The sequence below is a fragment of the Myotis davidii genome, unplaced genomic scaffold (assembly GCF_000327345.1).
Source record: "Myotis davidii unplaced genomic scaffold, ASM32734v1 scaffold1219, whole genome shotgun sequence".
In the NCBI taxonomy this organism is placed as follows: domain Eukaryota; kingdom Metazoa; phylum Chordata; class Mammalia; order Chiroptera; family Vespertilionidae; genus Myotis; species Myotis davidii.
In genome coordinates this window covers 1,040,956-1,059,102 of record NW_006290442.1, presented here as the reverse complement: position 1 = coordinate 1,059,102, position 18,147 = coordinate 1,040,956, and the positions used below count along the sequence as shown (strand labels likewise).

Here is an 18,147-nt window from a genome sequence, read left to right as displayed (position 1 = left end):
TATTCTCCTGTTTTATAGCTGTATATACAAATACTCAGCTCTGTAAACAAGATTTCTCAACACTGGAGAGCTCATTACTGTGAAAATTCCACCAAAAGTAGCCAGAGTTGTAAATATTATCAGTATTTTCGTCTTTTCAAAGCTTTCTAATTGTGTTCTCGGTAATTGTACTTGGCCTTAAACATAGTAATACTCCGTTTACCTGAATTTAGACTCTTTCTCTCACGTTCCTAATCTTTGCCGGGATCATCATTGTGAATTTCAAAAGTTTTAGCACAATTTGACACGCCCCATATGCTCTGTTCTTGCCTTTCTCACATTTTCTTCTTCTGGTCCTTCTACCCACAGGCCACACTGGGGAGAGTGGTGGCTCTGGCCTCTTTGCCCTCTGCACCCTGGATGGTGAGTTCCCCAGATCAGCTATGGGCCAGTTGTGTGTCTGGGGTATCTGCTCAGGGATCCTGCCTGACCCATCCACCTGCCTCTCCTCCTGCAGGGACACTGAAGCTTATGGAGGAAGCAGACAAGCTGTTGTGGTCAGTGCAGGTGGACCACCAGCTTTTCGCCCTAGAGAAATTGGATGTTACGGTGGGTGGAACACCTGGTGGAGAGGAACATTCTTACCTTCTTCACATGGAGAGATAAGATTTCAGTGAGGCCATTCTCACTTCACAGTTAACTCTCAACCTTTTTAAAAAATATATATTATTTTTTTATTTCAGAAATCAGAGAGGAAGGGATAGGGAGAGAGAGAGGGAAACTTCAATAATGACAGAGAATCATTGATCAGCTGACTCCTGTATGCCCTCTAACTGGGGATCAAGCCCACAGCCCGGGCATGTGCCCTGACTGTGAATCGAACCATGACCTCCTGGTTCATGGGTCGATGCTCAGCCACTGAGCAACACCAGCCAAGCCCAACCTTTATCTTAAGACCCTCTTTAGACAGCTCCTACTCCCTTTGAAGTGAGTCATTCCCCTATTCCACATGCATAGCACTTTTCTCTGTGCTCTAGGGAATCTCTCTTTTCAGTTCCTTTCGGCAGCAGTAATCACTCCAAAGAGAAACAGATAATTACTTGGATCCAGAAGTTAGTCATCAGTCCCAACTGCAGATGTATGTTTTTTCTTGTCCTGTGTGAGTCTGTCTTTACTAAGGCTATGGCTCCTGAATACTCAACGGGGGCTGTTCTTTGTGCTGACGTCATGCAGGCTCAATGGTGTAGGAGAAAAGGCCTGAGGCTTTGAGGTCAGGTAGAACAGGCCTGGGTTGGAGGCCTGATTCCACCACTTCCCAGCTGAGTGGCCTTGAGTGTGTGACTTTATTTCTATAAGCTGAAGTTCCTTCAGTATCAAACTGGGAGTAATGTTGCCCACTTCACAGGGTTGTGAGCAATTATGTGAGGTGGCTCATTTGACAGCCTCTTTGGTGCCTGGCACATGGGAGAAATTCAGTAAGAAACATATGGTTGTCTTCTTTCCCAGCTGGTGGTTTGTCATCAGAGCCAAGTCCACAGCTCCTTATTCAGTATTCTATCCAGCCCTGTCATTAGATCTCTTTCTAAAATGGCTCCTGGCCACCCCTTGCAATTTTGTCTCTGACCTTTTTCAGGGCAACGGGCACGAGGAGGTGGTTGCCTGTGCCTGGGACGGGCAGACGTATATCATTGATCACAACCGCACAGTCGTCCGCTTCCAAGTGGATGAGAATGTCCGAGCTTTCTGTGCAGGTGGGCCCCTGCCCCACACCCCTCTAACACACTGTCTGCCTCTTATTTCCATTCTCAGTGTGTCCCCTAATGTGAATCTTCATAAACAAATGAGTTCCTTAGCTCTTTCATTGGAGGGTGATAGGTGAGTACTCAATTGCCATCTTTTTTAAAAAATATATATTTTTATTGATTTCAGAGAAGAAGGGAGAGGGAGAGAGATGGAAACATCAATGATGAGAGAGAATCATTGATCAGCTGCCTCTTGCACGCCCCCTACTGGATATCGAGCTCACAACCTGGGCATGTGGCCCCCAGGAATTGAACCATGACCTCCTGGTTTCATAGGTTGACACTCAACCACTGAGCCATGCCAGCCAGGCTCAATTGCATTTTTAAATAAGAAAAAAATAATAGTGAGATCTCTATTTCTGAATATTTTAAAGAATGTATGATTTCATTTTTTTAAATATTTATTGATTTCAGAGAAGAAGGGAGAGGAAGAGAGAGAGATAGAAACATCAATGATGAGAAGGAATCATTGATTGGCTGCCTCCTGCATGTTGGACTGAGCCCGCAATCCAGGCATGTGCCCTTGACCAGAATCGAACCTGGGACCCTTCGGTCCACAGGCTGACGCTCTATCTACTGAGCCAGGGCAGAATGTATGATTTCTTATCTATCTGTATGAAGACATCAGAAAGCTCTTTCCCATTTGAATATATCAAAACTGTGAAGAACATGGTCCTAGCCCAGTGATCCAACCTTTTTCCTCTCGTGGCACTAATAAGCTAATCACTAATATCCTGCAGCACATGAAAAAATATATTTTTTGCCATTCTGACCAAAAAAAGTATAATTTTGATTCTTTCACGCTGGACAGCTGTTGTGCTGGCTGCTGTCATTTTTTATTCACAATCTAAGGGAAAAGAGAACAGTGCCCCTGACTAAATAGTCAGGTATTGCATGTTTTAAAAATTCTTGTGGTACACTGGTAGAAAATTGCTGTCCTAGGACATTCCCATTAGTTCCCAGTCGGGACCTTGGAAACCAGCATTCGGGATGACATGGACATACGTGTGGTTACCGAAGTGAGAAGAATTGAGCAGTGCACTGGCATACTTACTCCAGGGCCTTTGCACAGGAGTTGCCACCTCAGAGAAACCTTAGTTTCTGGTTACATCTTGCTGATTTCTGGTTACATCTTGCTGATTTACCCCTTAGATTAGCAAGACTAGTCAAATCAAGTAGCACATATTTGGATGCTATTCTGCCTGGGTTTTGTACGATAGTTTTTCTATACCTGGAATGGGGCCAGATCTTCTCTGTTTTACCTATTTTACTGAGTTCCCGTCAGAGAAGACTTAGAAAGAGAGCCTTTAGTTTTGTGCTTGGCATCTGTGGGAGGGTCAAAACTGCTGACTCATATTTTGTTCTTGCCTTCCCACCACTGGACTGAAACTTCTGGACCTTTGTCTCACCACCCACCTCCCAGGCCTATATGCCTGCAAAGAGGGCCGCAACAGCCCCTGCCTTGTGTATGTCACATTCAACCAGAAGATCTATGTGTACTGGGAGGTGCAGCTTGAGCGGATGGAGTCTACCAATCTTCTGAAATTGCTAGAGGCTGAGCCTGAGTACCAGGGGCTGCTGCAGGAGCTGGGCCTGGGTGAGTCCCAGCAAGCTGCAGGGTTAGAAAATCGGGGGGTCCAGGAGAGCCACAGCCTCTTACCAGACCCTTTCTTGCCCTCAGATCCTGATGACCTCCCAGCAGCCCGCACCCTAGTTCACCAAACCCTCTACCATCCTGACCAGCCACCACAGTGTGCTCCTGCAAGCCTCCAGGATCCCACCTAGCGGGGCTTTCCCTCTTAGCTGAATAAGGATCCTCTGAACCTCTCTCCCCTCAAGGTGTCCATGGTATTGGCAGGAGAGGGAATGTATACTGCAGAGGAGTATGGACAGATGGCAGCAACCCGAGGGTAACTGTGAACTATAGATCTCATGGTCTTCTCGGTGAAAGCAGAGACAACTTGACTGTCTGCCCATTTTCTTGTGTACCTCACCCATCACATCAGCAGGGTTGTAAGACCCTGACCTTATTCCACATCATCTGGGACTGCCCCTTCCCCAAAACTCCCCAGTCTCGTATGGAAAACAGACTTGTTTGTGAGGAAGGAGCACCAATCTTTTGTGTGGCACGGACACTTGTGAGGAAACTAGGCTTCGGGGCCAGTGGAGCTGTGAGGTAAGGCCTCTGCCCCATCTGAAGCTCCATCTTCATGTCACAGTTCCAGGTCCCTGACAGTGGCGGTTATTGCAAGAATGGCAAACTGTCGGCCTTTCAGGGCATTTCACAGTCTGGTTTTTCTGTGTCCCCAGCAATCCTGAGATGATTTTGCTCTATTTTCCAAAGAACCTGGGCCAGCAGCCTCTCGTTTTGCCATGCTCTTCAAGAATCACACAGCTTCCTAGGCCTCGCTCCATTTCCCACCCCCCATTTTCACAGAAACACCTATTGTCCATCAGACAATAGACATTTACAACCTGATGCAGATGTATGATCCAGACCATAATCAGAATTCTATCTTGGGCCATTTCTATCCCTTCTGCTCTTATTCTGTGTGCTTTAAATCAGTATCTTTCAAATTGTAGGTTGCAATCTTTTAGTGGGATGTGGTCAGCATTTTTTAAATAAATGAAATAGGATACAATAGAATGAAAAAATAAAGTATATTGCTCACAGCATATGAAAACATTGTTTTGTTATAATTGTATGTGTATATTGAGTGTAATATAAACTGTATTTCCTGCTTTAAATTATGTTCAAGGGAGTTTGAAAGCTATTGCTCTCAATTTTATTGACCCCAGCCTGAGGGGTCATGCTGGGGAAGGGTCCACATTCATATTTCCTTTTGTAAGGGAATAAGGGCAGAGTTATCATTCAGCTCTGGTGGGCATGGAAGAAGAACAAAGGAGGACATCACCATAGAGAAACAGGTGTTTATTCAAATGGAGAGGCAGCTGAGCTGAGGGCCAGCCATAGGGCCTGGGGTCTGCAGTCTGTCTACAATTACAGAAGCAGCAGGAGGCAGAAGTGAAAGGAGCAGGGTGAGACCAGGAAAGCGGAGGCCATGGAGCCAGGCAGTGAGGGACCAGGGTCCTATCACACTGTGATAGTGAGCCCCTCTCCTCGCCCTGTGAGGGCAGGGGACTTAGCCGAGAAAGGTAAGGCCAGGTGTCACAGGGAAGTTCCTTGCATCCTGGTTCTTCTCTAACCTGCCCCATGCTCAAGATTTTGTTTCCAGCCTAAGGCCCCAGTTCCCTAGGTCAGGCTAGTTACACCACTCTTCCTCTACCACTCACCCATGATTTCAGAGGCTCAAACCAGCCAGAAAGACACTCAGGGGTCTAGCTTCTTAAGGTTTGGATTCTTCTTTTTTGAGCCTCCTTGTCCCTTTGCTTTGGCTTAGAGCCCGCCAGGGGATAGAAAGCCACTGATTCCAAAACAAGACAAGGTCTAGCTCAGAAAGCCCAAGATGAGGGGTAGGAAGAAGGTCTAATGAGGTGGATAGTTCTAGAAAAAAGAAGGACTACTGGTCAGGTGAAGGCTGAGTACTGACAACCCCTCCATCCCGGTCACCTTTGGGGACAGCTCTCTGCAGGGCTCTTGCACACACCCTCGGAAGTTCAGGGACCCAGTGGGTGAAAAGCAAGTGGAGAAGGACAAATATCTGGAGGAAATAGTAGAGGTATAGCCAAGGTTTTGCACAGGGTAATCAAATGATAACTTGCTTCAGATGTTTGCAAGCTCAGAAAAGGTAACTAACAGAGCTACCAGCCTTGTGAGCTGCCATTCCTCTACAAAGCCACATTCCTAGGGTGTTGAATCATCCTGTTCAGTGTCTCCCCCACCCCCACTCAGCTGTGAGCAGGCGTGTGCAGAATCAGAACAGTAAGCACCAGCCGGACTGGAGAGCTGGTTGGTGAGGTGGGGCATCTGATCCTGAAAGAAAATGAGTCCAGAAAAGTTGAGGTGAGAGATGTGGGAGTGAAGGGAGTTGAGGAGGTTTGGGGTGGCAGGGGACAGGTGGAGGCCAGTTTCTACCATGCCAGGGCCTAGTCCGTAACCCCATTTTCCTTGTATAATCTTTTAAAAAGGTATTTTAAAATTGATTTTTAGAGAGAGAGGAAGGGAAAGCGAGAAACATGGATGTGAGAGGGAGACGGAGACATCTTCTGCATGTCCCTCCCCGGGTACCGAGCCCACAACCTGAGCATATGCCCTGACTAGCAATCAAACTGGCAACCTCTCTGTGCATAGGATGACACCCAACCAACTGAGCCACACTGGCCAGGATGCTGTGTCGTTTTCTGCAGACCTGGTTTGGCTTTGCTCTTCTCTGGAGGGGAATGAGAGAGAACAGGGAAACCAGAGCTCTGAGATCCTGGGCCTTCTCTGGGAAAACTCCTAGGGGATAGGGAAGTTGCCAAGAAGCAGAGAAGATGTGGCCGACGGAAATGGAACAGCAGGATCAGGGTGGTGACAGAAGGCACAGACAAAGCGATCCCCAGCTACCTGGCTGTAGTAATGTCCCTATACCCCGAATGGCTCTTCCCTAAGTCACAGGACTGCCCCCTGGGGACTGATGGGGCCGGCAGTCACTGGCCAGGCTCTGGGTACAAAGGCAGGAAGGGCAGCTCTGGGAAGGGGGCTTTTAGCCGCAGCACTCGGTGTTCCAGGTCGATACAGCACTGTGGGGTGTGGAGGAGGAAACGTGAGGTTACCTCTGCAGGTAACCTGTCTCCCAGCCCCTCTTACTTGTCTCCCCCACCCCACCTCACCCCCGCTTCCCCATTTCCATTCACCTGGACCCCTGTCAGGGAGGGACCCAGTGCTCCACATTTTTCACTTGTGGGCAGATCAAGAACCTCTAGGAAGCAAAGCTGCAGTCCCACATCATGTCTTCACTAGAACCTGACCCAGGCTTCCACACCTGTGCTTCCTGCCTCTCTTTCCCAGCCCTAGGTCAGGCCCCGAAGTGCTAGTGTCCTCCTTACCTTGAGAGAAAGCAGAGTCTGCAGTCCGAGACAGAACTCAGGACTCTCCACATCTGTAGGAACCACATGAAAACAAGACTCTGGAGGGTACCCGGTGGTCACTGCTGCCCTCATGTCAGTGCGTGCCCCTTCTCGCCCAGTCCACCCCCAGGTCTGAGAATCTTGGCACAGATATTGGGGATAGAGCACCTTTGGGGACGCCTTGTCTGGTGCTGACAAGGCTGAAACTCCGCCTTTGCCACCAGGAGAGAAGGTAGAAGAGATGAGAAGAGGGGCTATTGATGAAGGGAGGACTTACCCACCACCTGGGCTGAGCATGCCACAGTCTCCTGCCCTAGCTGTAGCTCCAGCTGCTCCACCTGGGGTAGGAGTCCAGGCGCCGGGTCCCTGTTCCCTAACCTGTGGTGGGGAAGCAAGGGTTATTGCCACTACAGCCCTAACTCCTATTCCTTTAGTCAGCTAACATCCTCCCACCACTACCACCACCACCACCACACTGGGTTTTCACCCAATCCCTGGCCCCACGTAGGGTCTAAAGCCTTATTTTCTCTGTCAGAGCCCCATCAATTAGATATAGTTCATATACCATAGGAGTCATCACCCTTTTAAAGTGTACAATTATGTGGGGTTTTGTGTTACAGATACATTCACTACTATCTAATTTCACAATATCATCACTCCCAAAAGAAGCCCCATTCCCCATCCACTATTTTGGGCCATACTCTTACCCCAGGCGGGTGAGGCATCCAGTGGAGATCTGGTTGTAGTGGGTGCCTGTGTCCACGGCCACCCTAAGAACCTGGTCCTGACACTGAGAAAGAGGGTTGTGGGGGATTCAGTGAGTCTCAGGAGAATGGACAGGGAACTGCACCTTCCCAGCCTTTCAGAAATGAACGAACGGAATGAACTGTGTCTTTAAAAGTGGTTTTTATAGTACTTGTACAACTGAGAAAAAACTGGCTCAGATAAAAAAAAAAAATCAAAAAAGGAAGTGAGCTGCATGGGATGGTGAGTCCATCTGTTTGGCAACAATTTGACCAGAAATGAATATCTGTTTGTCTAGAGCAGGGGTGGGGAACCTCTCTTCTGCCAAGGGCCATTTGGATATTTATAACATCACTCACAGGCCATACAAAATTATCAACTTAAAAATTAGCCTGCTATATTTGGTCAAACATTTTAACAACCCCTAATGCCTTTGCAGGGCCAGACCAAGTGATTTCGCAGGCCTTATATGGCCCACGGGCCAGACTATCCCCACCCCTGGTCTAGAAGAATTCTTGGGAGGCTTAGGGCCACCAGGTTAGAGAAATCTAGTTGGAGTAGGGGAGGGATGAGGAGACTGGGATACCTTGCTGGGAAATTCAAGTGTGAGTAAGAGAGACGTTCACCATGGGAAGCAAAGGAAGACACGTTAATTTTGGGGGGGGGCATATACAGACATTTTGGGTTACGCTGCATATCACAAACACATGGTTTTCTTATTCCAAATGTTTTTCTTAAATCCTCATCTGAAGATACTTTTTCCATTGATTTTTTTAGAGAGAATGTGAGAGAGACACATCGATTGGTTGTCTCCTACACACACCTCAACTGGGGCTGAGGATTGAGCCTGCAATCAAGGGATGTGCCCTTAATCAGTAATCAAACCCATGATTCTTCAGTCTGAGGACAAGCTGATGCTCTAATTAGTGAGCCAAACCAGCCAGGCTCATTCCAAACATTTACTGAGCATCTACTATGTATAGATGTTGCTGGAAGGCACAGCAATGAATACTATTTTTTCAGAGCCTAAGGGAAGTGAAATGTAACTGCTGTATGGTAGACTCGGTTCTAGAACTTAATTCATTTGGGAAAGCTTTTCCAGAAGTGAATTGTTCAAAGACCAAATCATTTTTCCCATTATAAATAATGTAAATTTTGTTGTTAATCTTCACCCAAGGATACTTTTTCCATTGATTTTTTTAGAGAGAATGTGAGAGAGACACATCGATTGGTTGTCTCCTACACACACCTCAACTGGGGCTGAGGATTGAGCCTGCAATCAAGGGATGTGCCCTTAATCAGTAATCAAACCCATGATTCTTCAGTCTGAGGACAAGCTGATGCTCTAATTAGTGAGCCAAACCAGCCAGGCTCATTCCAAACATTTACTGAGCATCTACTATGTATAGATGTTGCTGGAAGGCACAGCAATGAATACTATTTTTTCAGAGCCTAAGGGAAGTGAAATGTAACTGCTGTATGGTAGAGTCTTAAGACCTATGAAAGGATTGTCAGTAAAGTGCCCTACAAGGAAAGGCTATTTCCTACTGGGGAAATCAAAAGGTTTCAAGGAGGAGGTAACATTTGAGGTTTAAGAGATTGTGAAATGTGACATAAAATGATTGTAAAGCGGGCAGAGGAAATGCTGAGCGAAGACAGTGGCCTAAGAGCAATGGGTGTTTATTAGGAAGGTTCAGTATTGGCAGGTGGTTAAATGGCTTCAGAGATGGCAAGGCCATCACATGAGCTTTTCCAGGAGGGTTACATTATCCATCCATGCACCATCCATTATGTAGAGCACACTGAAGATCATTTACATATTCACATTTAAAGATTATACTTTGATAAAGGAAAGGGAGTCATGGTGGTGACAGCTGGAATTGCACAGAAGGAAGATGGTTTGAGGCAAAGAGTAAAGAAGATAGAGGATCCCATTTTTTGGTCCAGGCTTAGGAGAGAGGTTCCTTTTCTCCCGCCCTCCTTCCCTCACTACCCAGGGCAGAAAGGAGAGTGGGTGAAGTAAGCCAGTCCCAGGCAGGATTGTTAAGGAAAGCCAGTGCCCTGGGACGCCTCTCACCTTGCAGTTGACCAGAAGAGCTGGAATCTCTGGTGTGTTAGTCTTTCTCCTGTTCTCCTGGCCATGCATCAGGGCCTGCACCAGGGGAGACTCCCCCTGACCCCGACTCTGGTTTCCTTCTAACAGGCGTCTTTGGATCACGCTGTGCGGCTGCTAGCTCCATCACAGAACAATAAAGGAAGATAGGTCTGAAGCCAAGTATCCAGGCTGCTCGGTTCCCCACCTTAGATATCCCAGGACATTGTCTCTAATCCCACCCAGTCCTGAGTCTCACAGGAGTAAGAAAGGGGCAGAAGCTTATTCAAGACTCCCAGCAGTTAGATAATTATAGCAGAGTGAACCCAGTATCAAATCATGCCATTTCCAGGGACCCCAGTAATTGCTCAGCGATGAAGAAATGGGAAGGGAATAGCCCATCTGGGTTTGACTGATTAATATTGGCTGATGGTACATTTCAGGAGCTAGTATTATGCTTAGGGGAAATTCTGTCTCAACAGGTTTTTTGTTTGTTCGACATTTCCCCCTCTTTGTTGACCTTATCCTTGAATGGGTTGCAGGTCCCAGAGTTGATGGTGTGATTAATAGGAATCAAAGTAACAAAAAAAAAAAAATGGAGAAAGTTAAAATCTTCAAAATTAGGATGCTGGGAGTCATCCTTGGACTCCCCTTCACCTGCAACCCCCTATCCCCAACCCTGACCAATCTCTTTCTAAATTCTACCAGTTTTGCCTCCTGTGTTTGTAGGCCATCCTGCTCTCTGTTACTGCCTTTATTCCAGACTCACCCCAGCTCTCCTGCTTCACTGGGATGCCTCTTTGCCTTCATAAGAACCTGCCTCCAGTACTGCTCAAAGCCAATGATTATCTAAAACCCTTGCTACTCAAAGTGTGGTCCTCATATCAGCAGCTTTAACATCACTTGGAAGAAATGCAGAAAAGCTACTGAATCAGAAACTTCAATTCTAACAAGATGCCCCAATAATTGGTGTGCTCATTACAGTTTGAGAAGCGCCCAAATGAAACAAAACTAAACATGTTACTCTTTTTAAAATTCATCAAAGCACCCCCCTCCCCATTGCTTACATGGTAGAGCTCAAACTTTCTAAGGAGATCCACAGCCCAGATGACCTGGTCACTGTCCGACTCTGCCTCATCTCACCCTTCCCACCCCACCCCACCCCACCCCACTCGGCTCATCTGCCCCAGCCACCCTGCTTATACTGCTTGCACAGGCTGTTTTCCCACCTCCGGGCTTTGGCTTCTGCTCTCCCCTGTTCCGGGGCCTGGATGACTAGCTCAACACACTTTGCTCAAGAACTAAACTATTCAGGAGAAAGGTCTGGGGTTCCATGTGCATCTGGTAATTAGTGCAGGTTTACCTTCTCCAGGGAGCTCTCTCTGACCTCTGTGCTCTTCCCTCCACACACAAGGCTGGGGTAGTCCCCTTTGTCATGCTTCTCACAGATGTTCTTTGTGAATTTCACTCACCATTAACTTGGAGAGTGCTTGAGATCAGGTCAGTATCTCATTCATTTTTCTGTTTTGCTGGGCTTAGCCCAGCATATACTTGCTGAAGAATACAGTCTCCTTCCGGGCTCCACACATGCTTCTCCACCTGCCCTCTCTCCTTGGGAGCCTGGGATTGTTTTTCCACCCATGGCCTAATGAGGCCCTTGAGGCTGCTCCCGCCAGCAAGGCTGCCAGCAGGAGACCCAACTCTGGGAAAAGGGCAGCGAGCTCTGGGACTGGCCAGAAAGAGCAGCTCTGCAGTTCCCAGCTCTCCTCCCACCTTTCCCATGGGGATGGCCCTTCTCCAGGGCCAAATCGATGGTCCCCAAAGGGTAGAGGCTGAAAGGTCCTAGCCTCTCGGAGCAAAGAACCTGCTTCACTGTCCATTGTTTCTCAACTGTGCTTGCTATGCTTGCGAAGAGGAGGTTGTCTCAATTGAAATCTTAATCGGATCAATTTTCCTTTTGGGGGGCTGCTGGGTGGGGCTAGGGGGTTGCTGGCCTCTGGGCAAGGTTCTGGAGGGGGAACATTTGGCTGGGAGGCATATGGAAAGTCGGAGCTGCCGGAATGGCCTGAGGCCCCCAGAAATGCCTTTGTGCCTCTCAGTTGCAGGAGTACCCACCCTCCTCTCAGACCCTCTGACTCGAGACGGAAGAGTGAACAGAGTGCTCCCAAACCTTTGTACAAAAGCCTTCCTTTCTTTTATGACCAAGAGACCAGATATGATGCCAGGTTCTCTGGCTCCTACGGAGCTTCCTTTCTCCCAGGCTGAGTGGAATAAACAGTAGCTGAAGGAATAATAATAATTAGCAATTACTGGTACATATTGCTTTCTCTCACTCAGGTACTGTTCTAAGACTTTTATGGGTATCAGCTCATGTTAACTCTTGCAACAACCCTATGAGGTAGGTACTATTAATTTTATCCTCATTTAATAGGTGAAGAAACTGAGGCAGAGACATAAAGTAACTTGCCCAAGTAGCAGAGCAGAATCTGAATCTAAGCAGCGTGGCTTCAAAGCCCATGCTCCTCACCACTTTCTCTGAGGGGAATGCACACAGGCAGGTCCCCTGACCACTCACCTTCCATGGTTACCCCCCGCCCCCCACCCCCCACCCCATTCCCTCTGGAGGCCAAAGCTGCTACAGGAAGATGGGAGGAAAGGAGCCTGGAGGGAGGCTCAGAGGGAGGAAGGAGGCCCTCAGGAGGCCAGGTGGCCTGGCAGGCACCATTAGAAATCCTGGTGATTTGGCAAGGATGGAGGGCTTTAATGCTTCATTCTGAGGGGGGAAAGCAAATGAGCGGCCAGAGCTGGTATGAGGGACTCTGGTTTAGGGAGAGGAAGGAAAGCATAACCCTAAACTGGCCAATCCTCCAGGCCCTCCTGCTGTAATCAACTGCTCCAGAGGCTCTGTGCCCCTAAAAACCTCTACTCCCGAACAGCAGAGCTCACTCCATGATAAGCCTTGGGTTTGGGGGGAAAGCTGAGCAATGAGAATCGGGTCCCGTGGAGCCACAAGTCATGGGAATATTCCCGATGAAGAGCTGCGAATGATCAGAGGGAGCCCCTCAAGTTGGCAGGACTGTCTGTTCCCACTCTCAGCTAGGGAGGGGAATATGAAGGCTTAGGATCCCCAGTTAAATGTCATCACTCCCACCCTCAGGATAGGGGGTGAAGAGGTAGAGAGGAAGGGCCAGAGGTCTTCTGGGGGGGGGAGGGGTCTGGGGAAGGGGAGAGGGCTTCCTCACCAAGTCCTTGGAGGTGCCCAGCCTCTTGAGGCTGTCCAGGGGCAGCAGGTCGGCGGAGTCCTTGTGCAGGAACTGGGTGGCCTGTTTGAGCCGGCGCTGCTGGCTCAGGTGGGCTCGGTCCCGAAGCTCTGCCCCCTGTCCCCTCCTGCTGGAGTCTCCCCCCTCTCTTCTGGTCTCCTGCCTGGTGCTCATGGCCACTGGGAGACTTGATGAGCTTGATGTACTTGGTGGGGGCTTCTGAGAGGTCCTCCTTCCGTCCTCTGCCTCCTGTGTCCCGGTAGCTTCCTGCCTGTTTCCGTCTGGGCTGCAGCTCTCCTGACAGGAGGGTCTGGGCGGGAGGAAGAGGAAATAAATAAATAATGTGCAGAGCAGCCGCGTCAGACACCAATTCCCAGAGAATACGGTAGAGGGAGTGAGACTGCTGGAAAAACGCAGCGCTGTAGAGGTCGCTGGGGGCCTGCCACCGGCCGGCTCTGCAGCAGCTTCAGTTCTGGGGTTCTGGCCAGGGTGGGCGGTGGAAGGGGTGTGTGTGCATGCGTGAAGGGTTGTAAAGGTGCTGTGGACTGCCCGGGTGGCCAATCCAGGTTGTTTGAAAGGCAGTGTGTGAGTGGGGGTGGCAGCCTGCATGGGTGTGTTTGGTGTGAGTGAGACATGCAGGCATGTGCATCCATGGGCCTGGGTACTAGAATGCTCTGAAGCCCTCCACCACCCCTACCCCCATCTCCTCCACCCCTGCAGCCCAGGGGTTGGGGTGCAGGCCAAGAACTAGGTTCAGAACCAGAGCGGGCAGCATCACAATGTCCTCCCTTCCTTCCCTCCCCTCAACAGGAGACCTTTCTGAGCTCAGCCTTTCAGTGTGGCCCATCAGTTTCCATTACTCTGGGGTCTGGGGTCTGGGGTCTGAGGTCTGAGGTCTGGGCTCCAGGGGTGGCAAGAGCAACTCTGAATCTTCTCACAAGTCGGCCCAGCTTCTCCCTCTGTTTTATGTAAGGCTCCTCCAGTCCTGGCTTTTTTTTTAAAAAAAAAATGTCATAATTCAAATAAGCAGAAAGTTATAAAGAAGAACTGATACACCTTACTTATGGACCTCCTTTTTAAAAAAATGCTGCAAATATAGCTGAAGTTCCACTTATACTTTTCTTCTTCCTGTACGACATCCCTCCTGAATTTGGTGTTTGCAGTTCCCACACTTGTCTTTATATTCTTTATATATATAACTGTGTATGTATCGTGAGCAATACAGCATTTAGTTCTGCCTGACCCATTGCATATATTCTTCTGCAACTTGTCTTTTTTTGCTCAATATTTTACTAGTGAGATTCATCCATGAGATACCCATTGCTCTGGTTCATTTACTTTAACAGCTGTGTAGTATTACACTATATAAATGGCATATTTAGAAAATCTGGGCTTTCTTTTTCCTTTTTTTTTTTTCAACCAATGCTGCTATGAACGTTTTTGCACATCTTTCCTGAGGACATGGATAAGCATTTCTCTAGAACATATACCTACGAGTGGAATTGCTTCCCCATTTATGCATAATGCGAAATCACCCTCCAAAATATTTATATAAGTGTTCACTTCAGTCAGCAGTGTATGGAGTGTCCTGGGGCTCCACTTCCTCACCTATAACTAGTATCAGATTTTTTATAGTGCTGGCTCATCTGTCTTCAGATTTTTCTCTCTGGCCTTTTGTCTTCACCATCATCAAAATGCTTTGGTCAAGCACCTGCTCGCATGTGGTGGACACTCAGAGCATGAGTACCCACCAGAGCCCTGCTCCCTAGGGACACGGTCTGGTCCAAACACCACCAAGGCAAGTGCACATTCAGACAAACCAGATATCCTCCGGTTTTCTATGACCCAAGCCTCTTTGAGGCACTTTCACAACCACTACAACAGTATGAGGAAGAATTGTATCATGAACCCCATTTACAGTTGAGGAAACCAGCTATGTGCTGTGGCTTGTGTCTGACCCACTTCGTTTGTTAAAGTTCTAACCTCCAGTACCCCAGAAGATGATCTTGTTTGGAGATAGGGCTTTCATAGAGGTAATCAAGTTAAAATGAGATCAGCAAGGTGGGTCCTAATCCAATATGAGTATATGTCCTTATTAAAAGGGGAAATTTGGACACAGAGGGAGACATACAGGTAGAATACCACATGAGCATGAGGGCTGAGAATGGGGTAATGCATCTACAAGCTAAGGAATGCCAAGAATTGCCCACAGAACACTAGGAGGGAGGCCCCAAACAGATCCCTCCTCACAGCCCTCAGAAGGAACCAACCCTGCCAACACCTTGATCTTGGACTTCTAGCCTCTACATCTTTGGGACAATACATTTCTCTTCTGTAAGCCACCCAGTTTGTGGTATTTTGTTATGACAGCCCCAGGAAAGGTATAAGACTTAGAAAACTTGCCCAAGACTCACTTTTAGACAGCAGAACCACAGGAATCAAACCCTTGTGCTCTGTTTCTCCCTCAGTTTCCATTATGCCAAAAGGACCTATGAACCAGGAAGTCACAGTTCTATTCCCAGTCAATTCCCATTCAGTTCGCAGGCTTAATCCCCAGTAGGGGGCGTGCAGGAAGCAGTCAATCAATGATTCTCTCTCATCATTGATGTTTCTATCTCTCTCCATCTACTTTCCTCTCTGAAATCAATACAAAATATATATATTATAATTTGATAAAAATGATAAACATGGAATGAAAATCAAACTATAGTATGATTCCATTTATCAAGTTCTGGGCCACCAGATCCTGGCTTCAATTAGACTGTTTTAGTGGAATATTTCAACTCCTTCCCATTCCTTGACATCCACCAGCACCACACATTTGCCTGGGATAAAGGTTGAAAAGGATCTACTGACATGTTGTGCTGGTTTCTGGTGGTTGATTCCCTGGGATTAACTGTATGCACTAACAAGTCAGTGAGTGACCTGAATACTGGGATGCTGGGTGGGCCCCAACACTGAACCGTGTCTCCTCCAACTTTATTCTCAGCAATTCATTCCTTAGGTTTGAAACTTCTTCAACATCTTCAAGAGTCCTTTATTAATTCAACTAGAGGCCCAGTGCACAAAATCTGTGCACTAGTGGTGTGTGTGTGGAGGGAATTCCGCAGCCTGGCCTGTGCCCTCTTACAGTCTGGGACCCCTCACTCCTTACCACCTGCCTGCTCGCTGCTCCTTACCATTCAGCTTGCTGCTTCTTAGCACTGCTGCTGCCATGGAGGTGGGAGAGGCTCCCACCACCACTGCTACACTCACCAGCCTTAAGTCTGGCTTCTGGCTGAGCGGCGCTCCCCCTGTGGGAGCACGCTGACCACCTGGGGGCAGCTCTTGCATTGAGTATCTGCCCCCGTGGTGGTCAGTGCGTGTCGTAGCAACCGGTCGTTCCGCCCTTTGGTCTATTTGCATAGTAGGATTTTATTATATAGAATTTTCAGAGGAGTAATGCTATCAATGAACAAGAGTGAGATGACTCTAGGCACTTAGCAGGGTTGTCTTGGGCAGCCTAATAACATGGACAAGATGTCTCAGGACTTAAGTGCACTTAGGTCTGTAGACTGCATTCCAGGGAAGACTAAATGTGCCTGCAGTGTAGAATGAAGACTTTGGAATGTATGATTTGGATGGGGTGAGGTTGGGGACATCAGTTCCTCTTCTCTAGCCAGTCTGATAAGGCCTCTATTGCCTGGTCCTAGGAAGCACTTGTACTCAGGAAATGCCATTCTCTGGAATGTAGCTGAGTCACCCTGTGTTCTTTGGTCCAAACTAATATTACCTCACTCACTATCTCACCATCTGGGGTAGGACTCAGGAGTAAGGAAACTCTCTTTTGCCATTTTTTGTTACTTGGTTTATTCCTTTGTAAATTTGTTTTTTACCCAAAGTTTCAGGGTGAACAGGAATGTTCTTGCAATACAAACCTCTGAGCTCTCCTTTGTCAGGGGCGAAAGAAATCTCTTTGTTAGGATGGTGGAGAGTACCAGGGAATGTTCGGTGGCCAGTTGTAACCTCAGTTGGGTTGTCTGTACCTTTACCAGTTCACCTCTGTTCCCTCCTGTCATTATTATTTTTAAAATTTTATAGTGTTGAAAGTATTATATATGTCTCCTTTTCCCCCCATTGATCTCTCCTAGCCCTCCCCTGCCCCTCAGCACAGGCCTTCACCCACCTATTGTCTGTATCCATTGGTTATGCTTATATGCATGCATACAAGTCCTTTGGTTGATCTCTTACCCCAACCCTCACTCTCTGCTGCCATCCCTCTGAGGTTTGAGGGTCTGCTCGATGTCATTTTTTTTAAATATATTTTTATTGATTTTAAAAAATCAATAAAATCAGAGAGGGAGGGAGAGATAGAAACATCAATGATGAAAAAGTATCATTGATCGTCTGCCTCTTACACACCCCCTACTGGGGATCGAGCCCACAACCCGGGCATGTGCCCTTGACTGGAATCGAACCTGAGACCCTTTAGTCTGAAGGCCAACGCTCTATCAACTAAGCCAAACTGGCTAGGGCTATTTTTTAACCATTGAACTCTAATGATGAGACAGAGAGGAAGAAAACTTCCAGGAGCACTATGAAGGAAGATTAAACCATTCTGGATTGTAAGGACTAGAAGAAACAGGTTTTCCTTTCCAAGATGCTTAGGACATAGCTATAATTTCTCTCATTTATTTCATCTTGTAGTTCACATAAAAGAGGATGGATACAAATTCAGAAATTTTATGAGCAAAAATGGAAGTGTGCTATATGGCTCCCTCAGTACATTGGTTCTCCTCTGAATTATAACAAGTTTTCCTTGCAAAATGAATTCAATAAAAAAATAGTTAGTGAGCCTTAGCCAATTTGGCTCAGTGGATAAAGCATCAGCCCATAGACTGAAAGGTCGCAGATTTGATTCCCGTCAAGGACACATACCTCCATTGCAGGCTTGACCCCCACCCCTCCTCCAGCCCAGGTCAGGGTGTGTGTGGGAGGCAACCAATTGATGTGTCTCTCTCACATCAATGTTTCTCTCTCTGTCTCTCCCCCTCCCTTTCACTCTCTCTCTCTCAAAAAGAAAAATCAATGTAAAAATATTCTCAGGTGAAGATTAATAAAAAAATTTTAATTAAAAAATATATTTATTGAGCACTTATGTTTCAGACATTGGGTGTGTATTGGTGAACCAGATGAAATCCCTGGCGGCAAGGAGTTCACATTCTAATGAGGAAGGCAGACAGTGAATAACTAAATCCATAATGTGAGGCAGTGGTAACTG

At 47.4% G+C, this 18,147-nt stretch overlaps 2 protein-coding genes across 2 annotated transcripts in view; one reads left to right on the top strand and one right to left on the bottom strand.

The window, feature by feature from the left end:
- ITFG2 (integrin alpha FG-GAP repeat containing 2) overlaps positions 1-4,457 on the top strand; it is a 15,147-nt gene extending 10,690 nt beyond the window's left edge. Inside the window, exons 8-12 of the mRNA XM_006763539.2 lie at positions 349-402; positions 497-588; positions 1,613-1,730; positions 3,205-3,378; positions 3,463-4,457. Coding sequence (XP_006763602.1) covers positions 349-402; positions 497-588; positions 1,613-1,730; positions 3,205-3,378; positions 3,463-3,566 — 542 coding nt within the window. The 3' untranslated portion in view covers positions 3,567-4,457. The remainder of the gene's footprint in view (positions 1-348; positions 403-496; positions 589-1,612; positions 1,731-3,204; positions 3,379-3,462) is intronic.
- A 235-nt stretch (positions 4,458-4,692) lies between these two features.
- The window catches only part of LOC102769994, a 31,623-nt gene continuing 18,168 nt past the window's right edge, over positions 4,693-18,147 (bottom strand). Inside the window, exons 4-9 of the mRNA XM_006763542.2 lie at positions 12,870-13,367; positions 9,613-9,765; positions 7,499-7,581; positions 7,069-7,169; positions 6,771-6,823; positions 4,693-6,464 (exon numbers count right to left, since the gene is read on the bottom strand). Coding sequence (XP_006763605.1) covers positions 6,372-6,464; positions 6,771-6,823; positions 7,069-7,169; positions 7,499-7,581; positions 9,613-9,765; positions 12,870-13,367 — 981 coding nt within the window. The 3' untranslated portion in view covers positions 4,693-6,371. The remainder of the gene's footprint in view (positions 6,465-6,770; positions 6,824-7,068; positions 7,170-7,498; positions 7,582-9,612; positions 9,766-12,869; positions 13,368-18,147) is intronic.